General features: G+C 54.0%; 1 protein-coding gene across 2 annotated transcripts; it reads left to right on the top strand.

Moving 5' to 3' along the window:
• Positions 1–4: 4 nt before the first annotated feature.
• Positions 5–23592, top strand: Plcd3 (phospholipase C delta 3). 2 transcript variants are annotated; one of them, XM_048367214.1, is made up of 15 exons: positions 5–271; positions 11978–12139; positions 12237–12465; positions 12907–13036; positions 14088–14316; positions 15654–15855; positions 15989–16133; positions 17007–17159; positions 19515–19658; positions 19777–19927; positions 20632–20748; positions 22026–22192; positions 22408–22543; positions 22624–22773; positions 22897–23592. In XM_048367214.1, the coding sequence occupies exons 1-15, from the start codon at positions 121–123 to the stop codon at positions 22983–22985; spliced, it is 2355 nt and encodes a 784-aa protein (XP_048223171.1). In that variant the 5' UTR covers positions 5–120; the 3' UTR covers positions 22986–23592. The 2 variants fall into 2 exon arrangements, with proteins under 2 accessions (XP_048223171.1, XP_048223172.1); XM_048367215.1 differs by lacking the exon at positions 5–271 and adding an exon at positions 8333–9139.
• The last annotated feature ends 1329 nt before the right edge of the window (positions 23593–24921 follow it).

Here is a 24921-nt window from a genome sequence, read left to right as displayed (position 1 = left end):
CTCCCGGCGCCGCTAAGTTTCTCGGCTCCCGGCCGCGCACCCAGCCGGGGCCGAGCGCGAGCGGAGTCCCCGCCGCCCCGTCCCCGCCGCCCCGACCCCGGGCCCGGCCCCCGCCGAGCCATGCTGTGCGGCCGCTGGAGGAGGCGCCGCTGCCCGCCCGAGGAGCCCCCGATGCCGGCCCCGCTCGCCGCGTCCCCCGCGCGCCAGCCCTCGCCCGCGTCCCCGGACGGCGCCACCCGGAGGCCCGGACCGCGGGCCCTGAAGAAGATGGGTCAGTGACGCGCGGGGCTGTCCCGGGGTGGGGGGGGGGGGGCACAACCCCAGATGGAAGTCGCACCTGGGGGTCACCCGAGGTGCCCGGTGCCCTGCTCCCCACCAGGAGGCGCCCACGCGGCGTGCTGGAGCCGGGATTTGGGCCGGGGGCACATAGGGGGGTCACCGGAGCGGGAGGTGGGGGGCGGTCAGGCAGAGTGAAGCAAGGTGGAAAGGCATGGGGTGTCCCTCACCCACCTCCCCAGCGGCGCCTGGACGGGCTGTGGGTGCCCCAGGGCACCCCGGTTCTCGGCGGTCCACAGGGGGGATGCGCTGCTTAAGGCTGGCTGGGGGGGGGGGGGAGGCGGGGGCGGCCTCTCCCTCTGGCCTCTCACCTTGGGGGGCCCTCGCAGCTGAAGCAGCACAGCGCTGGTGGGCCTGGCCTAACCAGGGGGAACACTGTCAGAAAGTCCCGGTCCCCAGCTCCGGAATAGAGTAAGTAGAGTAACTCACTAATCCCAAAGGAGTATTCTGGAAGGTACTGGAACGTAAAGGAATGTACTGGATATTGGACATGAACCAGAAATAGCTCAGTATCGGGGTCTGTACATGACAAGTGAGGGCATGCAATCCCCCTCTCTGGGAGGTGAGTGACATAATCCCCACTTGACAGATGACGAAAGGACTCAGAGTGGAGGAATTTGTGTGTGACCACACTGAACAAAGGATGTTCAGGCTGGGCTCCCCGGGCGCCCTCAGAGTCTGGGCAAAGTGAGACTCAAGATGCAAAGAGCTGTACAACTTGAGGTGATCTACGGGCTGAACTCGGGGCCTGGGCCCTGTCCCTGAGCTCTTCTGCTCACAGCCAATGCTCTACCACTTGAGTCACAGCTCCATTTCCAACTTTTTGGTGGTTAATGGGATTTTTAAGAGTCTCCTGGACTTTCCTGACCAGCTTGGCTTTAAATCATGATCCTCAGATCTCAGCCTCCTGGGTAGTTTAGGATTACAGGCATGAGCTATGAGCACATTTTGAGCCAAAATCCAGGGTTCCCATTATTAACCTTGGCTTCCTCCCCCACTGCCCCTTCCTGTCACGCATTCCCCCTGACTTTGCGTCACACTGACTGTTCTGAGCCCTGTGCTGTTCACAGAAACTTAAGATGAGATCTCTGGTTTGACCTCCATTCATTCGAGCCTGTAGCTGCCATTAGAGTGCCTGTAGTGTGTTCTGTCCTTAAAGGCCTCAATAGGAAAGTGTGTACGTGTGTGTGTGTGTGTGTGTGTGTGTGTGTGAGACCACTGATCCACAGAATAAGACCTGGAAGGGAGGGGGGGTACAGTGAAATGCTGGGGGCCTGCTGCACCCCAGAACTAGAGAGATCCTGGAGTGGAGAAAGATCTGGCAGGTGGGGGCTAGATCCTAGCCCTCCTCCCCCACAGAATTATCGACTTTATTTGGAGGGCATTAGGGCCCCCAGAAAGATCTGGGGCAACAATAATGTGGCTGTGAGTTATGGGGATCCACAAGAGGAGTTAGGATAGGGGAGTTGGGGCTCACGTTTGGGCTGGCACAAGGGAGGTGAGTTCCAGAAGCCTCTAGGGGGTAAACTGTGATGTGTCTTTCTCTGTACTGAGAAGCAGTGTGGTTTGGAGAGAGGGGGTGGCCACGTTTGGATGACCCCTGGCTGAGCAGGCTGTAGTTCTGGGACTCAGCCCCTCCTGGGTGAAGGATGCTGCGGAAGACTGAGCTGAGGCTCGGGCACGAGGCTCAGGCACGAGGTGCCCCATCCTCAGAGGCCACAAACAGGAATGGTTCCAGTCTTGCCCTCAGGCATGCCGCATAGTAGGCTGAGACTTCCAGACACGTAATTACTGCAGAACCCGACTCAGCACCCATCCACTGAACAAGGCTGCCCAGAAGCACGGGGCACCTGGCCAGGGTGACACGATCGGGAACTATGTGGGTATTGGAATGTCATCTGTCACTAGCCCGTCCTGCTGAGCGACTGCTGAGTGACCACTGAGAGAGGCATGAGTCTGGACAATGCCCCGCTCCCAAGCTATGCTGAGCCCAGGGTCAGGCAAAACCCAGGGCTCCTAGGGCTCTCACCCAGGTAGTGTCAGCTCCCCGCAGAGCCTGTGCTTCTCCCCAGAGTCCCCTCATCTCCAAACTCACCTTTGCCAGCACCACACCCCTTGGGCAAAGAGAGAACAAGTCTTATTTCAGATCAGGTGGAGGAACTGGGGCAAGGGGCGGCTCAGAAGGAAGTTCTTCCCCAGGGAAAACTAGACCTTTAGTGCCACATTAGGGGAAGCAGGCCAAGGAGGAAATTGGGGAGACCCCACTGAGTGGGAGCTAACCGTGCAGCACTAGGCCAGACCACTGGCTTGGCAAGAAATATCAGAGGGTGTCAGGAGCTCTGTCCCTTGACTTAGTCCTCATCCTGCTTAGACCTCAGGCACCACACAGGGAATGTGTGTCCCCGGTGGCTAGCAAAACTGGACGTGGAGGGGTGAAACCAAGGCTTGGCATCTGATGAAAGGATGAAGAGGAAGCATCTAGGGGCTGGAGGTGTGGCATGGTGGAAGAGTACCTGTCTAAGCAAGTATGAGGCTTTGAGTTCAAACCAAACTGGAACTGGGCGCTGTCCCTGAGCTCTTTTGCTCAAGGCTAGCGCTCTATCACTTTCAGCCACAGCACCACTTCCAGTTTTCTGGTGTTTTATTGGAGATAAGAGTCTCAGGGACTCTTCAGAGTCTCATCCTGCCTGGCATGACTTTGGACAGTGATCCTCAGATCCCAGCCTCCTGAGTAGCTAGGATTACAGGCATGAGCCTCCAGTGCCCCACCTCAGCCCTGATTTATTTTTTTTCCCAGTCTTGGGGCTTGAACTCTGGGCCTGGGCGCTGTCCCTGAGCTCTTCAGCCCAAGGCTAGTGCTCTACCACTTGAGCCACAGTACTACTTCCTCAGCGCTGATTTTTGTTTGTTTGTTTTGTTTTTTTTTGCCAGTCCTGGGGCTTAGGACTCAGGGCCTGAGCACTGTCCTGACTTCTTTTGCTCAAGGTTAGCACTCTACCACTTGAGCCACAGCACCACTTCTGGCTTTTTCTGTTTATGTGGTGCTGAGGACTCGAACCCAGGGCTTTGTGCATGCTAGGCAAGCACTCTACCGCTAAGCCACCTTCCCAGCCCCTCAGCTCAGATTTTATTGTGCACTTTTTTCTTCCTTTCCTTCCTTCCTTCCCTCCTAACCTCCCTCTCTCTTTTCCTTCCTCTCTCTTCTCTCTCTCCACTCTTTTTTTGTTGCCTTTTGGTTTTAGGGTGGTTTTGTTGTGACAGTACTGGGCTTAAACTCAGGCTTTTCCCACTGAAAACTGGTGCCTGAACCATCCCTCCACTTCCAGCCTTTTGATGGTTAATTGGAGACTTTTCTTCCTGGGCTGGCTTTGAATTTTAATCCTCAGATTTCAGCCTCCTGGGTAGCTAGGATTACAGCCTGAGCCAACGGTGCCCAGCTTTTCTTGATTTTTTTAGACAAGGTCTTGCCCAGGCTGGCCTCCTGCCTCAACCTCTCAAGTGCTGAGATTATAGACATTCACTACCACACCCAGCTCCATGGTGCTCTTTATTGCAAGATTTAATGAGTGCTAATGAACACCTGTATAGTACTGTGCTAAGTACTCTTTGTGTACTATCTCCTGGAATGTTACAAACCACGTGAGGTAGGCATGGCAATGAGTGTCATTTTATAAATGAGGAAACTGAGATCAGAGATGTTGGATAACTTACCCAGGGCTCAAAGACAAGAGTAACAGAGATTTGAACCTTGGCAGTGTGACTTTTTTTTTTTGCCAGTCCTGGGGCTTGGACTCAGGGCCGGAGCACTGTCTCTGGCTTCTTTTTGCTCAAGGCTAGCACTCTGCCACTTGAGCCACAGCACCCCATTCTGGCTGTTTTCTATATATGCTGAGGACTCGAACCCAGGGCTTCATGTATACGAGGCACGCACTCTTGCCACTAGGCCATATTCCCAGCCCTGGCAGTGTGACTTCTGTGTAGGGAGGGCCTGCCGCTCTCCTCCGCCGTACCACAGGGGCACTGCAGCATGCAAAGCTATCCTCTTGTCTAAAGCAGAAGCTACATCTGACACGCACATGAACAATGGATAATTTGGAACGCATTTCTGTCTCTTTACATCTGTGTGTGTGTGTGTGTGTGTGTGTGTGTGTGTGTGTGTGTGTGTGTGTGTGCTGGATCTGAGGCTGGAACTCAACGTCTGGATGCTGTCCCCAAGCTATTCTTTTGCTCAAGACTAGTGCTCCACCATCTCAGCCACACCTCTACTTCCGGCTTTTTGGTGGCTAACTGAAGATATGAGTCTCACAGACTTTCTTGCCTGGCTTTGCTTTGAACCTTTCATCCTCAGAGCTCAGCCTCCTGAGTGTCTAGGATTATAGGGGTGAGCCCCTGGTCCCCCAGACCCCTTGTTTTGGTAGTGCTCTGCAGCATCCTAGGGCTAGACGACTGAGCCGCACCCCTAGCCCAATGGGACATCCCCAACAAGTACTTGCTGTTTGTCTGAAACTCACATGGAACTGGCACCCTGGGTTTCATCCAGCCATCCCATCTCCCAAGCTCTCGGTCTGCGTCTGTGCCCTGACACTCCGCCCAGACCCCTAATCCCCCGCAGTAGGCAGAAAGCTGAGTAGTCACAACCCTGTCCCTGCCCCTCTCCTCTCTGGTCTGCACATACCACCAAATGCCCGCTGGACAACAGGGCTCTCCTGATGGCAGGCAAGGGACATCTCTTGAAGGGTGAGTGGGGCTGGCAGGAGGGGGCGTCTTCAGAGTGACCTCACTCTAGCAGGGGCCTGACCTTGGTAATGGGAAGGGCTGGGCAGGGGTGCTCAGGACATGGCTGAGGCCGGGCCCTGCCACACCCTGTCCTCCCCTCTTGCCTTACCTCCCCACCCATCTATATCCTGGGCCAGACTTTGTGCCTATCCTAGCCAAACAGGGAAGGTGCTTCACCCTTGCCTTCCTGGTTCACAGACCTCCTGGGGCCCCCCTGCCTGCCCTTCCTGCCTTTGTTGACTCTCCCAGGAATGCCCACTTCCAGCCTCAATGTGGCAGGCCGCTGGGATGGGGGAGCATGCTCAGTGCCTTCCCATCGGGGCTACGGCAGGCCAAGGGATTTGGGTGGGAAGGGGCTGGGGACCTTGTCCGTTAGATGTCCAATGTCAGCCACCAGGAAAAGCTGGCTCTTTCCCTGCCCCCTGCTTGGCAGAGCCGGGAGCTGCATGTCTCACATTCCTGCACAAGCCTGCGTGCCCTTCCTGAGCCGGCCCTGCCCTCACGCACTGCCTGTTTGCTTTTGCAGGCTGCACCCTTCCCCACTCCCTTCACACACACACACACACACACACACACACACACACACACACACACACACTGCCCTGCACACACCCTGGCTGGAGTCCCACCCCTCCTTATACACCCTGCCCTCTGCACACCATCCCCTGGTAACACAAACCTGATAACATTCACTCCTCCCCATAGCCTGTGCCCCAGCGTGACTCTGTGTCCACCCCTGCAGGAGGCCCCTGGTGGTGTTTCCAGCAGGCACAGCCTGCCCCCGTCCAGCTTCAATGGGACATCCACAACAGGGTGGGATTCAGGGACCCTGGCCAGCTCTGGCGTGAGGCAGGTGTCTGCCTTCGGCCGTGGCCACCTATGTGCAGGTCCAGATTGTACATCCCCCAACTGCCCTGGTGTGGGTATTCAGAAACACGAGGCCTAAGATAAGCAGCGGGCTCGGCAGCAGTGTCTGAACCCCAGATGACAGCACAGAATAGGGCAGGAGGTGCCTCTGGCATCGGTCAGGGAGGACAGAGCTGAAAACTCCTGGCCTGAGGAGGGAGAAGCGTTGGAACCCCAGGCAGAGCCCTGCCTCTGCTCTTCTGTCATTTTCCAAGTACCCATGACAAGCCAGGCCTGGGACTCAGTGCTGTGTGTCTTACCCTTTACTCTTTGAGCGTAGACTCCCCATCTTCTAGCGCAGCAAGCTTCACCTCCCATTTACCCCACCTCATGACAGAGCCAGCTCCATGCATCTTAGGTTTATTGAGATAATGATCCACATGCTATATAATTTATCCACTTAAAGTAGATGGTGAGCTGAGCATCGATGATCCTAGCTGCTCAGGAGGCTGAGATCTGTGGGTTGAGATTCGAAGCCAGCCCGGGCAGGAAACTTGGGATGTCCGTGAGACTCTTATCTCCCATAAACTACTCAGAAACAGCCAGAAGTGGCGCTGTGGCTCAAGTGGTAGAGTGCTAGCCTTGAGCAAAAGAAGCTCAAGGACAGTGCCCAGGCCCTGAGTTCAAGCCCCAGGATGCCCCCCTTCCCCCCAACAATTGTGAAGTATATGTAAAATTAGCCATCCTAAGGCTGGAAGTATGCTTGCCTAAGATGCATGAGGCCCTGAGTTCAATCCCTAGTACTGAGGAAGAAAAAGAGAGAAAGAAAAGATCCACCAACCTATTTCTAAGTGGCTACGACACTGGCACTAGTTATATTCACACTCTTGTGCAACCATCACCATTACCTATTTCCAAAACTTCTTCCAAGTCCCAAACGGAAATTGCATAATCACTGATTCAGGCACCAGTGGCTGCTGCCTGTAATCCTAGTTACTCAGGAGGCTGAGATCTGGAGGACCGCAGTTCAAGGCCAGTGTGGGCAAAACTTTTGCTGAAGTCCATCTCCAAAATAACCATCAGAGAGCAAGGCTGGAGGTGTGGCCCAAGAGATCAGCTAATTAAGCAAGCGGAATGAGCACAAGGCCCTGACTTAAAGCCCAGTAAAAAAAAAAAAAAAAAAAGAGGGCTGGGAATATGGCCTTGTGGCAAGAGTGCTTGCCTCATATACATGAAGCTCTGGGTTCAATTCCCCAGCACCACATATATAGAAAACAGCCAGAAGTGGAGCTGTGGCTCAAGTGGCAGAGTGCTAGCCTTGAGCAAAAAGAAGCCAGGGACAGTGCTCTGGCCCTGAGTCCAAAAAAAATAAAAAAGAAAAGAAAAAAAAAGTAAAAAACAACAACTCTGTAATTACTAGCAGTAATTCCCCCATTCCTTCCTCTGCCAGCTCCAGTAACCTCTAATCTACTTTCTGTCTGTGAAGGAGCCTGTTCTGGGGGCCTCCAAGTAGACTCAGATAGTACCTTCCATCTGGATTCCTTCACTTAGCATCAGGTTTTTCAGGGTTCGCCTATGTTGTGACCTGTGTCAGACTTCATTTCGTTCGACAGATGTAGGCGTCACATTTTCCTCAACTCTTCACCTGTGATGGAGACGAAGGTTCTTCCCACCTTCTGGCTCTCCACCCTCTCTTCCCTGCTGTCATTTCATGGTTCTTCCCCCCACCCACTCAGTAGAGACTGGCTCTAGCTCCTGCTGAGATAGAAAACCAGATGTGGGAGACCTGTACATCTGTTCAGAGCCTGTAGGAATAAGGTAGAGGTGACATCTGTGAATGTGGAACTGTGTCCTAGGGGGCTTGGTGGAGAGCCAGGGCCATCCCAGAACCCCTGCTCTGGCTCTAAGCCTCCTTCTGACTTGGCCTCTCATGTTTGTTGGCCTTCTCTGCCTTTCCTGTCTGATCCCAGTCCCTCTCCACCCATGGTTTGGTTGTTTATATATTTTTTGCATGTATGTGTGTGTTTGATTTGTTTTGTTTTTGTTGCCAGTCCTGGGGCATAGACTCAGGGCCTGAGCACTGTCCCTGGCTTCTTTTTGCTCAATACTAGCACTCTATCTCTTGAGCCACAGTGCCACTTCCGGCTTTTTTCCTATATAAGTGATGCTGAGGACTTGAACCCAGGGCTTCATGTATACGAGGCGAGCACTTTACCACTAGGCTATATTCCCAGCCCTATATGTGTGTGTTTGAGAAGTGTGGCCTGGGTGCTGTCCTTTAGCTTTTTTGCTCAAGGCTAGTAACTCTACCACTTGAGCTACAGCTCCATTCTAGCAGTTTCATGGTTAATTGGAGATAAGCGTCTCACAGACTTTCCTACCCAGGATAACTTCAAACCTTCATCCTCAGATCTCAGCCCCCTGAGTACCCAGTAGTAGTAGTACTAGTATTATAGGCATGAGCCACTAGTACTGGCATGAGCCTGGCTCTCGCCAAGCACTTTCCCAGGCTCTAGCCCCTGGCCCAGCCTGATTCTGTATTCCTTCAAAGACCAATGCCACTTGGATGGGCATCCTAAAAATGTCACCCCTCTCCTAATAGACTCCAGCATTGGGGGGAGGATGGGAGGAGCCAGGAGCAGGGACCCCTTCGATGAATAAGCCTTTGGGACTGCTTGTCTGTTTGCAGAAGCTTTGGACAAAGCAGGCCCACTGTGACTCACCTCCATTTCCTGCCTTAGTCATTGGCCAGCCCTCTCCACGCCCCCATAGGCTCAGCATCGGAGGACTGGTGGGTTGGGGGGGGAGTGACCTCAGCGGGAGAGTGGCGTGAAGGGGTGAGGCCTGCCATGACAGCACTGCGGCTTCCCCCACTGTCCTGCCCCCACGATGCCGTGTTGTTTCTCAGGAGAGAATGCAGAGATTGTCTGGCTGTGGCCGGAAGGTGACAGGGGACTGGAGGAAGTTTGGCGAGTCCCTTGGCCTGGCTCTTTGTCTGGAAAGAGGGTTTGACCTCCCCTTCCCGGCTGGGAGCACTGCAAAACAGAAGGCCACAGCCTAGATAGACTCTGGGAGCCCCGTTAGGGCCCATAGGAAACCATAGCTACCTGAAGGAGGCAGATTTATTTCCCTTACTCCTGAGACCCCGATTCTCCATCATGGTCACCCTCAAAGCCATAAGGTAAAGAATTAAAATATGAATTGCAGGCTCCATCCCACACTTACTGGCTGAACATCTATGATTCCAATGCCAGCCAGCGCTGAGAAACCCTGACCCGAAAAGACCTGCCTGCCTGTCCTTCTATAAAACAAGCACACAGAAGCACAATGTGAGATAAGGCTTCACACTGCCCTTGGGCTTATTAGAGTCTGAGAGAGGTGGATACTAGGAGTACGCCTGTAATCCTAGCTACTCAGGAGGCTGAGATTTGAGGTTTGTAGTTCAAAGCTAACCACGGTAGAAAGTCTGGGAGATTCTTATCTGCAATTAACCAGTAAAAACAAACAAACAAACCAGAAACAAACCAGAAATGGAGCTGTGGCTCAAGTGATAAAGTGGCAGCCTTGAGCAAAAAAGTCAAGGGACAGTGTCTAGGCTCTGAGTTCAAGTCCCAGTACTGGCACACACACACACCAAGAAGTCTAAGAGATGTGGTGGTGTTTTGGTTTGGGTTTTAAGGGGTTGTTTGTTTAAAGAGGGTCTATGTAATCCAAATTGACCTTAAACTCAGGTCCTCCTACCTCAGCCCCCTGAGTGATAAGACTACAAATGGGTACCATTATACCCGACTTTTTTGTCTTTGTTGCCATACTGGGTTTGAGCTCAGGGCTGCTCACTTATTTGGTTGGCTTGCTTGCACTCTTGAGCCATACCTCCAGACCAGCTTTTTGCTGGCTACTCTGGAGACAGAGTCTCACAGAATTTTTCTGTCTGGACTGGCTTTGAACCATGATCCTCTAGATCTCCTCCTCCTGAGTAGCTAGGAATATACATGTGAGCCACTGATGCCTGGCTTTTTTTTTTTTGGCCAGTCCTGGGCCTTGGACTCAGGGCCTGAGCACTGTCCCTGGCTTCTTCCCGCTCAAGGCTAGCACTCTGCTACCTGAGCCACAAGCGCCCCTCCTGGCCGTTTTCCATATATGTAGTGCTGGGGAATCAAACATAGAGCTTCATGTGTAGGAGGCAAGCACTCTTGCCACTAGGCCATATTCCCAGCCCCTGGCTTTTTTTTTTTTTTTTTAACTAAAAGAAAAAGTGTAGTTGGTGATCAGTGAGAGCTACTTGAGAAGAAATCAAGGAAAGCTTTCCTGGAGGAGGTGGTGGCTGAACTTGTCTTTAAAGAACCCAGTTACTAGAAACAGAGGTGAAAGGAAGTTAGACTTGACTCAGATTTTGCATTGGGTGAGCAGGAACCCAAAGGCAAGCCCAGAAATGGTATGTATTTTTAAAAAAAGTTAGGGCTGGGAATGTGGCTTAGCGGTAGAGTGCTTGCCTAGCATGCACGAAGCCTTGGGTTCAATTTCTCAGAACCACATAAACAGAAAAGGCAGGTAGTGGTGCTGTGGCTCAAGTGGTAGAATGCTAGCTTTGATCAAAAGAAGCTCAGGGACAGTGCACAGACCCTGAGTTCAAGCCCTAGACTGACAAAAAATAAAGGGATGGAGATATGGTGCAAGTGGTAGAGTGCCTGCCTAATAAGCATGATGCCCTGAGTTCAAATCCCAGGACTACAAATTTAAAAATAAAAACACAAAAAATGGAGGAGAGTAAGAGACCCTGGGCTTCAAGTCCTAGTATAGGTGTATATGTATGCGTGCACATACACACACACGCATACACACACACACACACACACACACAAAGGAAGAGGCACATTGTGAAGTTTCATTTGGCCCCAGTGGTTGTGGTTTTTTGTTTTTGTAATTTGACTTAGTTGCCAACATTAAAAAATGTGGAGGCTTCCTATCCAGGTCTGGATTCCTGTCCCGCGGAACGTCTGGGCGCTTGTCCACTCCTGGCTGGCCTCTCTTGGGAAGGGTGTGGGCTCTGGAGCAGCGTGTCTGGTTCCCACCGCTCCTGATAACTCAGCTCCGGCCACTTCGGTATAGCCGCTGTGAGGTGTTCAGATTTGGCTTACACCAGAGCTCGCAGCCAAAGCCCACCAAACTTCTGCAGGGCAGTGCAGGTCACGCTGGAGAAACCGTTGGTTTAGGATTGCTACTGAATGGTGGATTTTACTACAGGAGTCTCTATGTTATGAATGGACAGTACGTGACTTAGAGCAGTCTCATTAGTGTGTCACCAGGGCCATATAACTGAGATATGGCCCTTAAGTCTTAAGTCCTCGTTGCCCAGGGCACTCCCGGGGAGAGGAGGAAGACGAGGGAAGCGGCAGCAAGGCTGTGCTGTGTGGCACAGTTCCGCGGCGCCGCTGGGGCTGGGCCTGGAGTCCTTGTCCTTTCCCTGGCAAAACAGTGGCCTCTGCTGTCCTCCTGGTTTTGGGGAAACCAGAAGCAAGGAGCTTGGGTTGCAGCAAGGCAGATTTAGGTTAGATAGTGAGACTTCTTTCCTGATGGTTCCAAGTTTCACATCGAGGGAAAGGCTAGCAGGTCAGCAGTGGCCACTCACACCTGTAATCCTAGCTACTCAAGAAATCTGAGGATCATGGTTCTGAAGCAGGAAAGTCCGGTGACACGCTTAGCTCTAATTAGCCACACACACACAAAGCCAGATGTGGAGCTGTGTCTCAAGTAGTAGTGTGCCAGCCTTGAGGCCTGTGTGCCAGGCACTGCCTGTGAGGGAGGGAAGGAGGGCCTGCTACTGGCCCACTCGGTGGGGGGATTTAGGAGATGCAGAGCCTGTGATGATGGTGGCCTGTTACAATGAAGAGAAAAAGAGCCAAGCAGGAGGGGCAGGAAGTGGGCCTAAGAAGGCCTGGCTTTGGAGAGGCTTGGGGAGTGGGGCGGTGCGCCTCATCTGGGCGGAGGAAGCTACATCCTAGGTCACCGGCCCCTGCAGGCCTGACAGAGGATGAGGACGTCCTGGCCATGTTGAGGGGCTCCCGGCTCCGCAAGATCCGCTCGCGCACGTGGCAGCAGGAGCGGCTGTACCGGCTGCAGGAGGACGGCCTGAGCGTGTGGTTCCAGCGGCGCATCCCGCGCGCGCCCTCCAAGCACACCTGTGAGTGGCACGGGCTGGGTGGCCCCCGGGCCGGGTGGCAGGGGCGGCGGAGCCTGGGGTCCCGCGGACGCCATCTGACCCGGCCCTGCCCGCGCAGTCTTGGTGCAGCACATCGAGGCCGTCCGGGAGGGCCACCAGTCCGAGGGCCTGCGGCGCTTCGGGGGCGCCTTCGAGCCTGCGCGCTGCCTCACCATCGCCTTCAAGGGGCGCCGCAAGAACCTGGACCTGGCGGCGCCCACGGCCGAGGAGGCGCAGCGCTGGGTGCGCGGCCTGGCCAAGCTGCGGGCGCGCATCGACGCCATGAGCCAGCGCGAGCGGCTGGACCAATATCCTGCTGAAAGAGAGGTGGGGGTGGTGGTGGAAGGAGGGAGGGCAGACACGAACCTGGACAGCACTCGGCCCTGGCCAGACATGGCCCTGGGCCTTAGCAACAGCCTGAGCTTAAATCCCTGGTTTCTGGGGGCTGAGCATGGGCGCACTCACGCTGGCCTGCTGAGATCCCTTCATGGGTGACGGCCCTGCCCCTCCTCCACTGGCTTTGGCGGTGGAGATGGGGGCTTCCTAGCTTGGAGAGCACCAGCCCAAGGACAAGATGTTGTTACTGTGCTCCAGAAGAACACAGGTCGACGAGAAAGCGCAGCCACTAAGCCCTGGAGCCCCCAAGACTCTAGGCAGGGGTGACTTACCTGCCCTTACCTGCCAGCCCCTGGGGGAAGGAGGTTCAGTCTACTGGTTTGGTGGTGGTGTTTTTTCCTGAGCATTCATACCTGGATCCACTCCTATCTGCACCGGGCAGACTCGAACCAGGACAGTAAGATGAGCTTCAAGGAGATCAAGAGCCTGCTCAGGATGGTCAACGTGGATATGAATGACATGTATGCCTACCGCCTCTTCAAGGTGAACCCAGTCCCTGGCCCAGCCACCACTTTGCTGTCCCCAGCCTCCTCTTCCCACTCCAGCCCTGTGAGTGTGTGTGCACGCGCGCGCATGCACACACGCATGCACCAGGGCTTGAACTCAGAGCCTAGGCGTTGTCTCTGAGCTTCTTTTTGTTCAAGGTGGATACGCTATCACTTGAGCCACAACTCCACTTAGGGAGTTTTGCTCCTTAATTGGAGTCTCACGGACTTTCGTGCCTGGAATGGCTTCAAACCCTGACCCTCAGATATTAGCCTTCATGAGCCACTGGCAACAGGATCCTCCGGCTTTTCTCTAGGAGCTTCCTACCTCTCCCAATAGCAAGGCAACATCTGGACTGGTTCTCCTTTCCTCTCCCTTGGGGTTCAGAGACCAGAACTCTCCTCACCCTCACATTCATTCCCACAGCAGAGCCCTTTTCATGTCCCCAGTCTGCAGAGCACGGCTGGTCCATGTGGCCGTGGTAGCTTGCACACAGGAGCTGCAGACACAGGCACACCCACCCCCCTCTGTGAGGATGTGCGATCCTTCACAGGTGTTTGCACAGAAGCTCTGGGACTCAAAAGCATGGACTTTGCACCTGTGGATGGGTTGGGCTACATGGCAGATATCTGTGTGGGTGCTGTGTCACCGGCCTGTGACCCTGAAAGATAGGAAAGCCCCTGGCGCCAGTACCCAGGCTGACAGCTGTACATGGCTGCTCCATGAAGTTCTCATTCAGTGATTGCTCATTGACCAGGTGCGCATATCAGGATAGTGATGTGTACACACGCAAACCTGTCCCACATCTTGATTCCTGGGGTAGGTCGTGGTGCAGAGGGACAGGCATAGACTCTGGAGACCTTTCTAAAATCCTAGCCCTGTGGTTCACCAGGCACAGGGGCTTCAGTGACCTGGGTCTTTCTCGTGCTTTCTCTTCCTGGGAAATGGAGCCATGACTTTGACAGCAGTGGTGGAATTATGGAGTGTCAATGAAGCCAGGTTTCTGAGGGTGTCCCCTCCTCTGAGCCGCTGCCTTCTGTTCCTCCAGGAGTGTGACCATTCCAACAACGAGAGGCTGGAGGGGGCTGAGATTGAGGAGTTCCTACGGCGGCTGCTCAAACGCCCAGAGTTGGAGGACATCTTCCACAGGTACTCGGGCGAGGACCGCGTGCTGAGCGCCCCAGAGCTGCTGGAGTTCCTGGAGGACCAGGGTGAGGATGGTGCCACCCTGGCCCACGCCCAGCAGCTCATCCAGACCTATGAGCTCAACGAGGCAGGTGAGCCTGGGAGATGGGGGTGCTCCACACAGCTGTCTTGGCAGCTCTAGTTTCCCAGACAGGCGGGCTCTGCTCTCAGCGGGCTGGGGACTGTCCTGGGCCTTTTCCCTTGTCCCTTTCAGAGTACACTTCCACACCTGTAGAATCACTCTAGTGGGCTCGCCTCACAGGGTTTGAAGATTAAATAGCATAGATGGAAGTAGAGGTGGGGCTCAAATGGTAAGAGTACCCTGAATTCAAGTCCCAATACTGGCACAAAAACAAAGCAAACAGGGCTGGGAATATGGCCTAGTGGTAAAGTGCTCGCCTCGTATACATGAAGCCCTGGGTTCAATTCCTCAGCACCACATATATAGAAAAAAGCCAGAAGTGGCACTGTAGATCAAGAGGTAGAGTGCTAGCCTTGAGCAAAAAGAAGCCAGGGGCAGTGCTCAGGCCCTGAGTTCAAGCCCCAGGACTGGCAACAAAAACAAAACAAACAAGAACAAAGCAAACAAACAGGGGTTGGGAATGTGGCTTAGCAATAGAGTGCTTGCCTAGCATGCACGAAGTCCTGGGTTCCATTCCTTAGTACCATATAAACAGAAAAAGCCAGAAGTGGCACTGTGGCTCAAGTGGTAGAGTGCTAGCCTTGAGCAAAAGGAAGCTCAGGGACAGTGCTCAGGCCTTGAGTTCAAGCCCCAGGACTGGCAAAAAAAAAAAAAAATAGCTGGGCACTAGTCGCTCACATCTGTAATTCTAGCTAGTTAGGAGGCTAAGATCTAAAGATTGAGGTTTGAATCCAGCCCAGCAGACAAATCCAAGAGACTCTTACCTCCAGTTAATCAGAAAAAAAAGCTGAAAGTGGAGATGTGGTTCAAGTGGTAGAGCACCAGCTTTGAGAGAAAAAGCCAAACAAGAATGCGAGGCTCCAATGGGACTGGGAATGTGGCTTAGTGATAGAGTGCTTGCCTAGCATGCATGAAGCCCTGGGTTTGATTCCTCAGCACCACATATATAGAAAAAGGCCAGAAGTGGCGCTGTGGCTCAAGAGGTAGAGTGCTAGCCTTGAGCAAAAAGAAGCCAGGGACAGTGCTCAGGCCCTGAGTCCAAGCCCCAGGACTGGCAAAACAAAACAAAACAAACAAACAAAAAGAAAGTGAGGCCCTGAGTTCAAGCCCCAGTACCAGTAAAAACCAACAACAACAACTACAACAAAGCCCAGCATAGCTTATATAGTGCGTAGTCTTCTGTAGGGAGTCCAGTCGTTGCCAAGTCAAGCGAACCAGAGGGGTATTTATTTAGGGCTGTAGAGAGCACCCCTGTGGCCTGACCTCCTTTCCTGTCCTTGCGCGTAGCCAAGCAGCACGAGCTCATGACACTGGATGGCTTCATGATGTACCTGCTGTCACCCGAGGGGGCTGCCCTGGACACGGCCCACACTCGTGTGTTCCAGGACATGGGGCAGCCCCTCGCCCACTACTTCATCTCCTCATCTCACAATACCTATCTGACCGACTCTCAGATTGGGGGCCCCAGCAGCACCGAGGCCTATGTTAGGTACCGTGTTGGGCGCGTCTGGATGGGTGGGGGGGAGGAATAGAGGGCTCAACCCCTACTCTGGGCTCCCTGGGCCTTCCTGGCTCAGCCTGCCCATTGCCTTAGCCCGTCTACCGGTCCATCCGCTCCGCAGAGCCTTTGCCCAGGGATGCCGCTGTGTAGAGCTGGATTGTTGGGAGGGGCCAGGAGGGGAGCCCGTCATCTACCACGGCCACACACTCACCTCTAAGATCCTTTTCCGGGATGTGATCCAAGCTGTTCGTGACCACGCATTCACGGTAAGCCCCTGGGACACCACGCCTAGCTCTGGAGCCTTCCCTTTGCCTCACCCCTTGCTAGCTTCCCTTAGTCCATTCAAAAGCAAGCCCTGGCCAGAGCATCATTTATTCACCAAGTACTTCAGGGATAGCTGGCTAGTGGGGTAGAATAAAGCGAAGTGAGCTATTCCCTCTTCCCAATTCACCTGTGTACTAAATGTATTAACATTACCAAAGTTCCAGAAGAAAACCTTATGGGGAGGGAAGGCCATTTAATCAGCTTCCAGCTTAGAAGTCTAGCAGCTGCATCTAGATACACATTGGTGGCCCACGCCTATGATCCTAGTCAGGAGGCCAAGATTGGAGGATCAACGTTGAAGGCTAGCCTGGGCAGGAAAAGCATGTAAGACTCCTGTCACCCATGAACCACCAAAAAGCCAGAAGTGGAGCTGTGGCTCCAGTGGTAGAGCTCTAGCCTTGAACAACAACAAAAAAAGTTAGGTGAGAGCTCAAGGCCCTGAATTCAAGCCCTAGTACCCACAGGAAAAAATGTCCCACTTTTGTTGAGGTTTTCAGACCCCATGGATACCAGGTTAAGGGGGCAGGGTTGGAACATAACTGAGATCGTCAATGTCAATAACACATACAGAGCTTTCCTGTGGCTGCCCTCAGCCTCCCAGACAATGGGTTCCCCCAGAGATGCAGATCTGACCACCTCTGGTCCTCCCCGCTCCCCCCAAGCTGGTCCTGGGGTGGCCTGTACCCTGTGGTCCCTTTCAAAGGATTCTCTCAGCACTGCTTTCGCCTGCCTGTCCTGAAGCGAGCAGGGGGCCTGGGTGGAGGGGAGGGGGGGCGGGCTAGTGGCTCTGAACTGCTGCCCTTCCCCCCCCACAGGTGTCCCCATATCCTGTCATCTTGTCCCTTGAGAACCACTGCGGGTTAGAGCAGCAGGCTGCCATGGCCCGGCACCTGCGGACCATCCTGGGAGACATGCTGGTGACAGAAGCACTGGACCTCCAGAACCCCGAGGAGCTGCCGTCTCCAGAGGTGATGAGCCCCGGCCTCCCTGGGGGTGGCAGGAGGGAGGGTCTGACTGGGGCCTGCTACCCAGTCTGGCTCATGCCACTCCTCTGGCTCAGGACCTCTCACCTCTCTTTACCTTGCGCTTCTGTTCACCTGACATTCAGCACCCCCTGTCTCTCTGCTGTTTTCTGGCTCTCCCTTCCTGACTAGACCCAGCTCCCCCACTTCCCTAGCATGCAAGGCCTTCTATGACCCGGACCTGCTCTGCATCCCTGCCCACAGTTCTCCGCAGACTCAGCCAGTTCCACCTCCGAGGTGTGGGCTGACACTCTTTTCCACCAGGACCTCTCTTCCCAGTCGTCTGCACCGGCCAGCACCACCTGCGTGGAATCCTGGCTCGGTCCACAGGGCTGGGATGTCGCTTGGTGGTCTAGCCCTGACAGGAGCATAGGTTCCATCCCCAGCACTGCAAGAAGCAACCTGTAAATACAGAGTTCGAGCTCAGCTTAACCCATCTCTCCCGAGTCTTCTGAAGCCCAATGGCTTTCCTTCTTCCCTCCTCTTCTCCAAACTCAAAGCATTTAATCCCTCTGGGTACTTAACCTTCCTGAGCATCTTGTGCAAACTCTCCTTCCAACACTAAACACACAGCAATGTTGTCTCACTTTTTGTTTTGAATTTGGGCCTCATACTTCGCTGTGCTTGCTTGCTCCCAGCCTGAGCTCTACCGTTTGAGCCACACTTCCAGCTCAGCATTTTGCTTGTTTGGAGATAATATCTTGTAGACTTTTCTCCCCTGGCCTATCTTTCAACCATGATCCTCCAGGCTTCAGCCTCCTGAGTAGTTAGGATTATAGGTTTGAGTCACTGGCACCCGGCTTGACTCATTCTTATGTGGAGGACAAGATCGTGTGTGTGCGTGTGTGTGTGTGTGTTGAGGCTTGAACTGAGGGCTGTACCCCCAATTGGCTTTTTCACTCATGGATGGCACTTTACTCCTTGAGTAATGGCTCACTCTTTTTGCTGGTTAGTGATGAGTCTCAAGGATCTGTTTGTCTCAACCGGACCTGAACCGGAATCCTCAGATTTTTTTTTTTTTTTTTTTTTTGGCCAGTCCTGGGGCTTGGACTCAGGGCCTGAGCACTGTCCCTGGCTTCTTCTTGCTCAAGGCTAGCACTCTGCCACTTGAGCCACAGCGCCCCTTCTGGCCATTTTCTGTATATGTGGTGCTGGGGAATCGAACCCAGGGCCTCATGTATACGAGGCAAGCACTCTTGCCACTAGGCCATATCCCCAGCCCCGGAATCCTCAGATTTTAGCCTCCTGAGTAGTCAGGATTATCAACATGAGCCACCAGCACCTGGCCTGAAATATGAAAATAAATGAGCAGGGTGCTGGTGGCTCACACTTGTACTCCCAGCTACTGAGGAGGCTGAGATCTGAGGACCACAGTTTGAAGCCAGACAAGGAGAGAAAGTATGTGAGACTCTGATCTCCAATGAACCAACAGAAAAGGCGCTGTGGCTCAAGTGGTAGAGCGCTAGCCTTGAGCAAAAGAGCTCAGGGACAGAGCCCAATCTCCAATTAACCAGCAAAACTCTGGCTCCAGTGGTTAGAGTGCCTGCCTTGAGTGGGGGTAAAAAGCCAAGGGAGAGTTTGAGGCCTTGAGTTCAAGTCCCAGTATGGCGCATGCATGAGCGTACACACACACAGTCACATGATTCTATGTTATGAGCTCACTTCTATGAAAGACCTGTTTTAAAGAGGGCTCCTTTGCCTTCAGTCCTGTCTTGCTCATGGTAAGGGCCGCCGCATGGTGGTCTGAGTTATGGAGGCTCGCTGTAAGCTTCTTCTATGCATGGCCTTGTGATCATTTCCCACTTTTTCCTGTTAGAAGCATCCCTTCCATCTCCTTCCTGTCCCTACCCCCCCTCACTCAGTGGTGTTTGTTGAATGACCACTGTAAGGTTTGCCAGAAAGGAAAAGGGCCACATGGTTCAGACAGAGAAGAGCTTACTGGGGGGGGGGGGGGGGGAGCAAACTGCCAGTGCACACAAGATGGAGGCGTGGGGAGACAGAGGGGAAGGAAGAAGAGGAAAAGAGAAAAAGAGGGAGAGAGAAAGAGAAAAAAGGAAAGAGAGCGTTGAGCCAGATTACACAAGGAAAGGTGGGAGGTCTGGCCAGGTGGATTGGAAGTGACCTCAGAGAAGGGGGTGGTAACTGCCTCCAGGTGCACCAGTTACCTAGGTGACGCAGGTACTGGGCGCAGACTTAACCAGGTGGGGGCATCTGCATGGAGCCCTCCCAAGGGTGGGCCTTACACCCACCATCTGCTCTGAGGGGCAAGAGGGCTTCAGCTGTCCACATTGGCCTCTACAGCAGCTGAAGGGCCGCGTCCTGGTGAAGGGGAAGAAGCTGCCGGCTGCTCAGAATGAGGATGGCCGAATTTTGTCAGACAAGGAGGAGGAGGAGGAAGAGGAAGAGGAGGAAGAGGCTGTGGAGGTTGCCGAGCAGAGGCGGCGGGTGAGTGGGCTGCGTGGGAACTGGGTCCCACTGCTAGGCGTGGGTGAGGTCAGGAAGGATGGGGAGGTAGGACTTGGGGATTTGAGTCAGGGGACCCCCACTGAGCCTGAACTCCTAGGCCAAGCAGATCTCCCCAGAGCTATCTGCCCTGGCTGTGTACTGCTGTGCCACCCGCCTCCGGACCCTGCACCCCAGCCTCGGCCCGCCGCAACCCTGCCATGTCAGCTCCCTCAGTGAGCGCAAGGCCAAGAAGTTCATCCGGGAGACAGGTAAGAGTCTGATATTGGGCATCTGCTAGGGCGCTGTGTGTGTGTGGGGGTGCAGCTCCCAGCTTCAGGGGGGCCTGCAGTTGGTCTCCAGATGAGAGAGAGAATGATGAAGTCAGGAGGACCTTAGAGAGGAACTTCACTTGGGCTAGGTTTGGGGGAGAGCCCTAGGCTGAAGAGAGGCTTACAGTGGCCTTCACATGCTCACAGCCGAATGGTAGGCCAAACCCAGATGGGATGGTCAGGCCATGGCGGGGGCTGGGAGAGCCCAGCAGGAAGGTGTGGGATCAGAGGAGGCTTCCTGGAGCAGGTAGGTGATACCTCAGAAGACACATCACCTGAAGGGCAAGGAGGAAGCAGCCAGGTGAAGAAGGGGAGGGGACTTCCAGACAGAGACAGAACAGGTTTTCCAGTGGCTGGGAGCCATGACCTACAGGGGCCCATGTGTGGTTGGAGGGGGGTGGGCAGAGTGAGTGATGAGTTTCATGGAATGTTAGCCTGACGTCATGTGCCAGGTTATGTGACCACAGGGCCTGCCTGCCCCGGAAGGGCCTTAGCAGCTTCCTTGGTGAGTCCCCTAAGGTCAGAAGAGAGTGAAGAGCTGGGGAGAGGGAGTTCAACTCCTGTCTCCAGGAAGCTATAGGCCTGGGCACTGGGCATGGGACACCTCAGGGCCTGTCACAATCCTGGCCCCAATTCTGCCTTAGGGAACAGCTTTGTCAGGCATAATGCTCGCCAGCTAACACGTGTGTACCCACTGGGTTTGCGGATGAACTCAGCCAACTACAGCCCTCAAGAGATGTGGAACTCGGGCTGTCAGCTGGGTAAGTGTAAGTGGCTCTGTTGGGTGGTTTCTGGGAAGCTGTGGCAGCCTCAGCAGCCAGGGGGCCATGTGGCTTTCTAGAAGGTAGAGATGTATTTTGGTGACAGCAGCACTTAAAAAAATGTAGCCAGAAGCTAGATGCTGTTGGCTCATGCCTACTGTAATCCTAGCTACTCAGGAGGCTGATCTGAGCCTGAACAGGAAAAGTCCATGTGACTTTTATCTCCAACAAACTACTCAGACGGCACCCAGACCCTGAGTTCAAGCCCCCAGGAGTGGCACAAAAATTAAAAAAAAAGTGGGCTGGGGATATGGCCTAGTGGCAAGAGTGCCTGCCTCATATACATGAGGCCCTGGTTTCGATTCCCCAGCACCACATATACAGAAAATGGCCAGAAGTGGTGCTGTGGCTCAAGTGGCAGAGTGCTAGCCTTGAGCAAAAAAGAAGCCAGGGACAGTGCTCAGGCCCTGAGTTCACGGCCTAGGACTGGCAAAAAAAAAAAAAAAATTAAAAAAAAATCTGTGAGCAATATAGGTAGGGACATCAAACCAGATTCATTTGTTCTTGACAGTGTAAAGCTACATTTTTCTTTTTGGGCCAGTAATGGGGCTTGAACTCAGGGGCTGGGAGCTATCTCTTACCTTTTTCACTGAAGGCTGGTGCTCTACCACTTGAGCCACAGCTTTGCTTCTGCTATTTTGGTGATTAAGTGAAGATAAGATTCTCATACTTTCCCATCCAGGCTGGCTTCAAGCCATGATCCTCAGATCTCAGCCTCCTGAGTAGCTAGGATTATAGGTGTGAGCCACCAGTGCCCAGCAAAGACACATTTTTATGAAAGTATAAATTAAAATCCGCTACTTCCACTTGCTGCCGTATCCACAGACACCTGGCAGTCCCACGAAGTCAGCACGGTGGAGGTGTCTGAGGAGTATGGTCTCCATGGGGGAGGTATGGGAACCTAGCTCTGCAGGCCATGGCTCTGACCCAGACCTAGGTCTAGCTTGCATGATGGAGTTTCTCCAGCATCTTCTACCCTAGTTCCATCCCCCAGCCATGAGGGATGCTGACACAAGCTAGAGGTGACAGTGGGACCTGGGTCTCCTGGCTGTCATAAACCTTTCTCTGTAAGTAAGGGCAAGGCAACACTGACCGGAAAGTATGTCACAAGGCCCGCTGTGGAGAGGAGCCAGTCCTCTCTCGGGCACAGTTGTCCCCTCAATCTGAGCAGTGAGGAGAGAGCCACTAAAAGCCCTGTGCAATGCTTCTGTCCACAGTGGCCTTGAATTTCCAGACACCAGGCTACGAAATGGACCTCAATGCAGGACGTTTCCTCATCAACGGCCAGTGTGGTTATGTTCTAAAACCTGCCTGCCTGCGGCTACCTGACACAACTTTTGACCCTGAGTGTCCTGGACCCCCCAGAACTACTCTAACAGTCCAGGTCAGCAGGCCGACCCAAGCCCCAGGCTGGGGTCAGAGCTCGCTCTGCCGTGGTGCCAGTCTGAGGAAGAGGAAGATAAGGGAGGCCAATGGCAGGCCTGCCGTGAGGGTGGCTGGAGGATCTGCATGTGTGGGAAGGTCAGCCTGGATGATGAGGGTCAGGGATCTGGGGGAAGGGGGGTTGCACATGGATGCTGCCCATCCTACCTTCCACAGGTGCTAACTGCCCAGCAGCTGCCCAAATTGAATGTGGAGAAGCCCAGCTCCATCGTGGACCCCCTGGTGCGCGTGGAGATCTACGGGGTACCAGCAGACTGTGCTCGAAAGGAGACTGACTATGTGCTCAACAATGGTGGGTGGGCTAGTAAGAGGAGAGAGGGGAGCTAGGCAGACCTGGCGTCAGCAACCCTGACAGACACGTCTGTATCCCAGGCTTCAACCCCCACTGGGGACAGACCCTGCAGTTCCAGCTGCGGGTCCCGGAGCTGGTGCTGGTCCGGTTTGTGGTAGAAGATTATGATACCACTTCTCCCAATGACTTTGTCGGCCAGTTTACACTGCCACTCAACAGCCTGAAGCAAGGTCGGTAGAAATGGGTGGGGAGGGAACAAAGATGGGGTGCCAGCTTCTCAGGCCGGTTCACCTTTGTGCCGTCATTCCCATGGGCTGAGGGCCGACCTGATGCCTGGCTGCCCTCCCCTGCAGGATACCGCCATATCCACCTGCTGTCCAAGGATGGGGCCTCACTGTCCCCAGCCACACTCTTCGTCTACATTGGCATCCGGCACTCTTGAAGACCACGTGTGGCTCTGTGCGGGGCTTGTCTGCCTCACCCACAGAGTCCTATCCCCTGAAGTGAGGGATCATGGGAGTCCCAGCCCTCCCGTGGGCCCTGCTCACCAGGTGCGGGTTTCACCTGGGTGCTGAGGGCTGGCTGCTTGGCTCTTCCTGAGGGGCCAGCCTGTGAGCTGCATCCTGCCAAGCTGCTCATTGGACTTCAGAGGGCTCCCCCCCCCCCCCCCGCCCCGGCCCAGGGCCCCAGGTGGCCCTGACCTGGAAAGCCAGGCCTGCTGTGAGCACTCAGCCTTCCTAGCTGAGCTATCCTAACCTTCCCTGAAGGGGCACAGCCACCCACATTGCCCCTGTCCAGGGCATTAGCTGTCCCCTAATCCCTCCTCCCCGACCCCCCCCCCCCAGACTTTCTTGGCCTCTTCTCTCTGGCTCTTGAATTTGATCCCCTATTCACTCCCCTCCCTCTCCTTCCTTTTGGAAGCAAGAAGGGAACACAGGCGGAGCCCTGGGGAGTCTGGGTAATGCATTTGTAACTTGTGTCATAGAAAAGCCCTGGATAGGGCAGTAGGAGAGTATTTAAAATAAATAAAGGAGCTTAAGTTGATTTTACCAGCCCTAGTCTGGAACAACTCTATGGCACCCCCTACCAAAGAGGAACTGGCTGGAATGAGGGGTCCTTGGGCTTCTTCTCCCAGAGGGCCCGGCCTAAGACCGGCAAGGCAGTGGCAATCACCACAGGGGATGCCATGGCTCAAAATAGCCTTGACCCCTGCTCTTGGCTTAAGCAGTTACCACCATGTCACAAGACTGAGGACACCAATTTACAAGGTCAAGTATCCTGCCACGCATAAGTGACCTTAAATGGGGGAAGAAGGGCAGGTCCCTGAGAGACTACTTTCCAGGCTAAGTTTCCTGTCTGCTCGGGAGGACACATCCCAAGGACCATGAGCCCCTTTCTACCAGCCAACCAGCTTTGGGACTATAGGCCTGGAATATGGCAGTCTGCTTAGGCTGCCTCTGAAAAAACAGGTGACAGGTGACAGGAGGAGAAAATCCTGGGCCCAAACCTATCACAAGTGAGCTTTTCATGAGACTAGTGAAGGTACCAGGGGCTCACCTGTAATCCTAGCTACTCAGGCTGAGATCTGAGGATCATAGTTTGAAGCCATTCTGGACAGGAAACTCTTATTTCCAATTAGCTAACCAAAAAAGAAATGGAGCTGTGGCTCAAGCTGTAAAGCATCAGCCTTGAGCAAAAGAGGAATGTCTAGGCCCTACATTTAAGCCTCATAACTGGTGTGCACATGTGCGCACTCTCTCTCACACATACACATATAGGACTAACTGTAGATAGAACTATGGTATTTTAGGTCCCACCAGGCAACCAGTTTGGGACAGGACAGAGCCTGAAAGCCTGGTAAGGGGAAGGAGCTGGACTTGGCCCCAAGCCCCATAAGAACAAGAGCCCAGGACAGTATACATCTTCCTACAGCCAAGACCAAAGGCCGGAAGTGCTGGCTTCTCCCTACTCTTGGTTCCTGGGAGTGGTGTTTGGTTCTGATGGATTTGTGTCTAAAAAGGATGACTGGATCTGAGGCAGCCCAGAAGGAATGGGCTGGGCAGCCCAGACCCTTGGTGCTTGTCAGGTGGTTTTTGTTTCTTGGGGACTGGGTGTGTGTGTGTGTGTGTTTGAACTCAGGGCCTGGTGTGTGTGTGTGTGTGTGTGTGTGTGTGTGTGTGTGTGTTTGAACTCAGGGCCTGGTGTGTGTGTGTGTGTGTTTGAACTCAGGGCCTGGTGTGTGTGTGTGTGTTTGAACTCAGGGCCTGGGTGTTGTCCCTGAGCCTCTTTGTGCTTAAGGCTAGCATTCTACCAGTTAAGTCACAGCACCACTTCCGGCTTTTTCTATGATTAATTGGAGATTAGAGTCTCATGGACTT

The sequence above is a fragment of the Perognathus longimembris genome, chromosome 17 (genome assembly GCF_023159225.1).
Source record: "Perognathus longimembris pacificus isolate PPM17 chromosome 17, ASM2315922v1, whole genome shotgun sequence".
NCBI lineage: Eukaryota > Metazoa > Chordata > Mammalia > Rodentia > Heteromyidae > Perognathus > Perognathus longimembris.
Note: the sequence above shows the minus strand (reverse complement) of the source record. Positions and strands in the feature narration are given on the sequence as shown.

Coding starts and splice junctions, on each gene's coding strand:
- Plcd3 (XM_048367214.1), top strand. CDS start 121: ATGCTGTGCGGCCGCTGGAGGAGGCGCCGCTGCCCGCCCGAGGAGCCC. Junction 12,466..12,906: donor CAGCGCGAGCGGCTGGACCA/ATATCCTGCTGA, acceptor GAGCATTCATAC/CTGGATCCACTCCTATCTGC. Junction 15,856..15,988: donor AGCACCGAGGCCTATGTTAG/GTACCGTGTTGG, acceptor TCCGCTCCGCAG/AGCCTTTGCCCAGGGATGCC.